General features: G+C 36.4%; 1 protein-coding gene across 2 annotated transcripts in view; it reads left to right on the top strand.

Annotated features, from left to right (window-relative positions):
- Window positions 1-229: 229 nt before the first annotated feature.
- ABCG32 (pleiotropic drug resistance 4) overlaps window positions 230-6922 on the top strand; it is a 30739-nt gene continuing 24046 nt past the window's right edge. For both annotated transcript variants that reach the window (XM_089799946.1, XM_089799945.1), the window contains exons 1-14: window positions 230-587; window positions 1051-1171; window positions 1792-1880; window positions 1955-2039; window positions 2170-2329; window positions 3217-3293; window positions 3382-3438; window positions 3596-3686; window positions 3765-4066; window positions 4330-4611; window positions 5207-5523; window positions 5771-5931; window positions 6383-6486; window positions 6586-6736. In XM_089799946.1, coding sequence (XP_089656072.1) covers window positions 313-587; window positions 1051-1171; window positions 1792-1880; window positions 1955-2039; window positions 2170-2329; window positions 3217-3293; window positions 3382-3438; window positions 3596-3686; window positions 3765-4066; window positions 4330-4611; window positions 5207-5523; window positions 5771-5931; window positions 6383-6486; window positions 6586-6736 — 2272 coding nt within the window. In that variant the 5' untranslated portion in view covers window positions 230-312. The remainder of the gene's footprint in view (window positions 588-1050; window positions 1172-1791; window positions 1881-1954; window positions 2040-2169; window positions 2330-3216; window positions 3294-3381; window positions 3439-3595; window positions 3687-3764; window positions 4067-4329; window positions 4612-5206; window positions 5524-5770; window positions 5932-6382; window positions 6487-6585; window positions 6737-6922) is intronic.

Here is a 6922-nt window from a genome sequence, read left to right as displayed (position 1 = left end):
AGACATGAGTTCGCTTTTATCATCATGAGACCCACAAGAGTTATTACAGGCTGATAAACATGGTCAAGTGTACACTGAAGAGTTGAGAAGTGGAGATTTGGAAAATTGTAGGTTTTCGCCAACGTGCTGAGCGTTATGGCAAAAGCGACCATTGTGTTGAACAAGCGGAGGAGTTTGGTATGGATTAGTTGAGAGGTGTGAATGTAGTAGATGGGCGGCATTCAATGCGTTCTCATCTGGGTAAAAAGAGGGATGAAGGGGAAATTGAAGAATAGTTTGTAGAAGGGCCGCGGGGGGATCAGATCAGAGAGGATGCAGAGATTAGGGAGCATCTATGCCTGGGGCTCTCGTCGCTCGCAGGCAGAGGACGACGATGAAGAAGCGCTCAGATGGGCTGCTTTGGAAAGTCTCCCTACTTATGATCGCCTTCGCAGGGGTGTTCTTCGTTCAGACGCCGGCGACCACCAAGACGTCCATGTCGCCGCTCTCACCTTTCACGACCGCCAGCTGCTTCTCGACCGCCTCTTCAACATTGCTGACCAGAATTCCGAGCGATTTCTCTTCATGATGAGGGAAAGAATCACCAGGTCAGTGGAAATTTCGCCCGCATTTGCATTCTCATCTTCATTTGCATTTTCCTTTGCATTTGCAGTTTCCTTCCAGGTCAGTGGAAATTTCGCCCGCATTTGCATTCTCATCTTCATTTGCATTTTCCTTTGCATTTGCAGTTTCCTTTTCCTTTTCCTTTGCATTTGCATTTGACTTTCCATTTCCATTTTCCTTTGCAATTGCATTTGCATTCTCATCTTCATTTTCATTTTCCTTTGCATTTGCAGTTTCCTTTTCCTTTTCCTTTGCATTTGAATTTCCATTTTGATTTGCATTTTCCTTTCAATTTTCGTTGGCATTTGCATTTTGATTTGCAATTTCCTTTCCATTTTGATTTGCATTTTCCGTTGCCTTTGAGTTCTCATTTTCATTTCGATTTGCATTTTCCGAGTTCTTGGCGCTTAATGTTTTCGTTTTCGCCTTTATTTTTTCAAACTTCAGAGTTGGAATCTCGTTGCCGAAGATCGAGGTGCGGTTTCAGGGATTAAATGTAGATGCAGATGTTTATATCGGCAGCAGAGCTCTGCCCACCATACCCAATTTTATAGTTAACATGGTACAGGTAAATTTGGCGGCTTTTTTCATCTTAATTTAACATGCATTTTCATTCTAATTAAGAATATCAGATTTTGTTGCATTTTTCATCTTAATTTAAGATATATTTTCCATTTTAACTAAGGATATCAGATTTTTGCGGTTTATATTTATAAGTTTGAATTTTATATTTATTAGGTTGAATTGATTTTGAATTCGATTGTATTAGACTTGTTTTGTATACATATTTTCACGTTTCCGTGAAAGATTTGTTCTGTAAAAATGTTTTAAATATTCCATGAAAGATTTATTTTGCATGAATATTTCAAGTTTTTGGATATAAAAAAATTATTTTGTATCAATTATCCGACATTTCTGAAGATTTGCTTTTCATCATCTTGAATCGTATTCTGCAGTTCATTATCAGAATAAAAAATATAAAAAATTATTTTACCTCAATATTTCTGATGGCAGTCTGATATATCATCATAAAATAGATATTATAGAACAAAATTCAACAATAACCTTCTAATTTGTTTAATTCTGCATGATCATAGTACATAACTAATTTAAAAAATATTTCGAACTAATATTTTTTTAATTGGTTGCCTGCTGCTTCAACGCTAACGATCTGTATCAATCACCTAGGCATTTTTGAGGTTCCTGCGAATATTTCCGAGCGGAAAGAGGATACTCCCCATTCTATCAGATGTGAGCGGGATAGTGAAGCCGTCCAGGTACAAATATTTGCCCGTCGTAAAGAGAGTTTTTAATTCTCCAACTGTACTCTGACAACTTGCATTTAGTACAGGATGACGCTTCTTTTGGGACCACCCAGCTCTGGGAAAACGACCCTGCTTTTGGCGTTGGCCGGTCGCCTCGATTCCCAGCTGCAAGTACGATATGTCTGTGTTATATATCTTCATCTCTAATTTACGGGATTTCTAAGTAGATTAACTAATTATGATGTGATCCGTTGCCGCTGCTCACGCGTTTCCATGTTCTGTCATTAATTTGCATGAGCAGATCTCTGGAAGGGTGTCTTACAATGGTCATAATTTGGACGAATTTGTGCCTCAGAGAACCTCAGCTTATGTTAGTCAGAATGATTTGCATGTGGCTGAATTGACAGTGAGAGAAACTCTCGAGTTCTCGGGTCGTTGCCAAGGAGTTGGCACTCGATATGGTACTTAGCTTCGCTTTAATTGCTCTAAAATCTGTACCGGATGTATAAATCAACGATTTGGATCGTAATTTAGTGCTGCATAGTTGTTGATCTCTGTAATTATAAACATTAATTTGTAAATGTATTATATTTCTTACTGTTGGTCATAATTTTCACTGTGCAAGATATTGCTATGAATTATTTTTTATATTTATAATTTTTACAGTTACAGATATTGGTTTGAATTGTTTATATACAATTCATGATATTGGTATGAATTGTTTATACATACGAGTTTTGAACATTTTCGATCAAATTCTTTAATTGGTATATAATTTTTTAAAATATCAATCTTAGTTCAAAATATTGTTATGAATTGGCTGTATACAATTCATGATATTGCTATGAATTGTTTACATGTAAATTTTTTAACATTTTCGATTAAATTATATAATTAAATTTTAAATTAATTAAAAAAAATCTATTAAAATTTTACTGATAGACACAGTTTATAAAATTGGTATGAATTGTCTCTTATACAAATTTTTTTCCAATCGATTTCAGCCACATCAAACTGATATGTTCTCTCACTTTCTGATGATAAGATTATTAAATATTATATTGAAACTTCAAGAAAAACTACACAATCTAATTCGACACCGAACTCGTAACAATTTCTTACACCATTTTCAACTTTCGTTAAACAGGTTTGTTAAAGTCTTATCTGTTTATTCTGTTGACGGACAGAGACAGTTTGAATGGCTTATTTGTTTTTTTGTTTTCTGATGATCAAGACGTTATGAATGGCGTAAAAATAGTATTCTGTTTGTATTGTCCACCAACTACCTTGCTTTTACATTCACTTTGCATACAGACATGTCAACTTGGGTGTTTTAAATTTCATACAGACATGTTAGTGGAGCTATCCAGGCGGGAGAAATATGCTGGTATTAAGCCCGATGAGGATATTGACATGTTTATGAAGGTAAAGTTTCTTGAAACCATGTCTACGTTAAGGTTAGTTCCCTCAATGACAGTTTTAAGAAAGACACATCTTTTGGAGATGAATGCAGGCATCTGCGTTAGAAGACCAGCAAGCATATCGTCTCGTAACGGATTACGTAATGAAGGTCGGTGTTCTGCTATTTGAATACAATTGGGAGCACGTCGGAAATATATGGGATAACCTTAAATTTGATACTCTATGATGATTTGATGCATATTGATTCTTTTCAGTCAAGTAAAATAATTCAAGCATTTCCTGTTTGTTGAACAAATAATGTGCAGATTTTAGGGTTGGATATATGCTCTGATACCATAGTGGGAGATGAAATGCGAAGAGGGATTTCCGGGGGTCAAAGGAAACGTCTGACAACCGGTAAGTTGGAGTGGGCAAAATGGGCCGTTTTGGGTGGTTATGAAATTTATTGAGAATGGTGTAAAACATAATGTGCAGGGGAGCTGCTTGTGGGTCCGGCCAGAGTTCTTCTGATGGACGAGATATCTACAGGTCTCGACAGCTCGACAACGTTCCAGATTGTCAAGTATTTTCGTCAATCCGTGCATGCATTAGATGGCACCGCAGTCATCTCTTTACTTCAGCCTGCCCCTGAAACTTTCGAGCTCTTTGATGACATTATTCTGCTATCAGAAGGCCAGATTGTATACCAGGGACCTAGGCAACATGTTCTGGAGTTCTTCGAATCAATGGGTTTCAAGTGCCCCGAGAGAAAAGCTGTAGCAGATTTCCTGCAGGAAGTATGTACTACAATAATAAACAAAAAGAGAAATTCTCTGGTTTTTAAATTTCCTCCACTTGGCATCTTATGTATGATAGTCTCGTCATGATCTGTATTACATATCGTTTAAACCCAGCATCTTGATTATATGGATTCCAAAATGGCGATCGTTTTAAAAATCTTCATCATGGGTGTTTTCCGGGAGCTTTTTCCTTCTAATTGTGAACTTTGCAAACATTGAAATTTGTTACCATCTATTTAAATTTTAAAAATGGTGTTCAGGTGACATCCAGGAAGGATCAGCAGCAGTATTGGGCTCACGGTGACCGGCCATATCGATACGTGACCATTGTGGATTTTGTCAAAGCCTTTCGAAGCTTTCCTCTTGGCAAAAAGCTGTCGGAAGAATTGGCAGTACCTTACGATAAGAGGAAGAGCCATCCCGCAGCTCTTGCAACTTCAAAATATGGTGTAGGTAAAGCTGAGCTCTTGCGGGCCAGCTTTTGGAGGGAATGGGTTCTCATCAGGAGAAATTCATTTATTTATGTCTTCAAAACTGTGCAGGTATAAATATCTGTACACCAAGGAAAATTTCTGGAAAAGGCTTGTGATTAATTTTGAATTTTTGAGAATTAGTTGAAAACGGCTACTTTTACAAATCCCTTTGTTCCTGATTGTGAACTTGGGAAACCTTAATCTTTTACTTATTTTCATCAAGGAAAAGATTTAGAAGGCCAGAGCTATGTTAAAAATATTAACCTATCCAAGCTAAAGATATTTGAGCATTCATGAAGGAATCGCTTGGAAGCCAACAGCCGAGTTAAAAATATTAACCTATTCAAGCGAATGACCTTTGAGCTGGCGTCAAAAGAAACAAAGAATAAAACAAAGGGTCTATAGAAACTTCATAGTATCTCCGGGGTGACAATTAATGCATACAGATAAAGCTGTATTGTTTGCTTTAGATTCATAAGATTTCTAAAAACCTGTTCTTGGTTGGCGAGCTCAGTAACTTGTTCATATTCACTGCATGTTTCAATTTTATTGGTTGTTATTGTAATTGAGTACATCAATCTTCCTCGTTCTGTTGTTTTTGTGTAAATTGTTCAAATTTCTTTATTTGAGTGTTTGAACCTTACTGTTTTTGTTTCTGCAACAGATCTCCTTCGTTGCATTCTGCACAATGACAGTTTTTTTCAGGACAAAGATGCATCATCATACAGTAAATGATGGAGGACTTTACCTGGGTGCACTGTACTTTGGAATACTTATGTGTATGTTTAATGGTTTTACTGAAACTGCCATGATCATAGCCAAACTTCCCGTTCTATATAAACAGAGAGATCTGCTCTTCCATCCCACATGGGTGTACACCCTTCCTACATGGGTTTTCAGTCTGCCTAGTTCGTTACTGGAATCTAGCATTTGGGTCTTTATGACTTATTATGTAATTGGTTTTGATCCCCAAATTGAGAGGTAGCGACCCTTGAATAGGGAAAGTTTACATTGTTATTTGTAATTTGGCTATAATTTCTCATTTGGATTGCTCTTAAGAGGCTAGGAGAACCCTGTAATGATCTTCGTATAAATTTTCATTTAATAAACTCATTTATAATCTGAGTAAAAAGAACCCCAAGAAATGTCCTCTCCTGATTTTGGAACTCATCGTAATGCATGTCAACGGTTTCTCATTTGGTGTAATGCTTAATTTTCTGATGTGCAGATTCTTTCGTCAATTTTTGCTTGTTTTAGTTGTACACCAGATGTCTCTTGGCCTCTTCAGATTAATTGCTTCACTGGGTCGTAACATGGTGGTTTCTAATACATTTGGTTCATTCGCAATGCTGATAGTCATGGCTCTTGGAGGATTCATTCTTTCTCGACGTAAGATCTACCCTATGCACGAGTTCATTTATTCTCTAAAAACTGCTCGTTATTATATTTTCTTATATGGTCAGAGAGTTTTTGGCAACATGCTATCTTTTTTTTTTTTGGTTTTTCTGTTGAGCTTGCTTGATAGCAATAATGGCATAATACTAATGTATTGATTATTTTAGATGTCATGCCACGCTGTTTAAAATCTGTGACTGTTTTGCTTAGTTCTGTTGGTGCTCAGGGTCATTAGTAACAAATTCTTTTATGTGTTTCTGGCTTAGATTGTGTATGAATTTTTAGCATCAATATTTCGGATCACACTCTGTGCTCCATCATCAGGATGAGAAATGCTAAAAATTCATATGCAATCTAAAGCCAGAAACACATAAAAGAATTCTAATGGATTGTGGAAATATGATGATATTGAGGGTCATAAAGTTTATTCATTCCATTTCAACAGAAAGCATCAAAAGCTGGTGGATATGGGGTTATTGGATATCTCCATTAATGTATGCTCAGAATGCAGCAAGTGTCAATGAATTCCTGGGACACTCATGGGATAAGGTATAATAATAGGTTTAGAAATTATAATTTAACGTAATCTTATCTGCGGTTAGAAAAGGATGTTGATCAATTATTGATGCTTGGTATTGTTCACTGCAGCATGTTGGTAACCAGACATTAGGCGAATTGGTGCTGAAATCTCGTGGTTTATTTCCATATGCCTACTGGTACTGGATTGGTGTTGCAGCTTTAGCGGGTTATGTTCTTTTATTCAATGTTCTGTTCACTTGGACATTAGCCTACCTTAATCGTGAGTATCATCCTCTCATATAACTGCGTCAAAAGTTTTGGATAATTCTTGAAACATTTATTAGGAAAATAAATAAAAATCATAGTGGTAATAAAGATTTTAGCTTCTTATGTGAATGCAAAATAGCTGTACTACATATAGCTGAAATTAAGGTTGAGACTAATTATTTAAGGAAAAAGTGGCAAG

The sequence above is a fragment of the Cupressus sempervirens genome, chromosome 9, assembly GCF_028749045.1.
Source record: "Cupressus sempervirens isolate cs-2001-9-10 chromosome 9, ASM2874904v1, whole genome shotgun sequence".
Lineage (NCBI taxonomy): Eukaryota > Viridiplantae > Streptophyta > Pinopsida > Cupressales > Cupressaceae > Cupressus > Cupressus sempervirens.
This window is presented reverse-complemented; position numbering and strand designations above follow the sequence as displayed.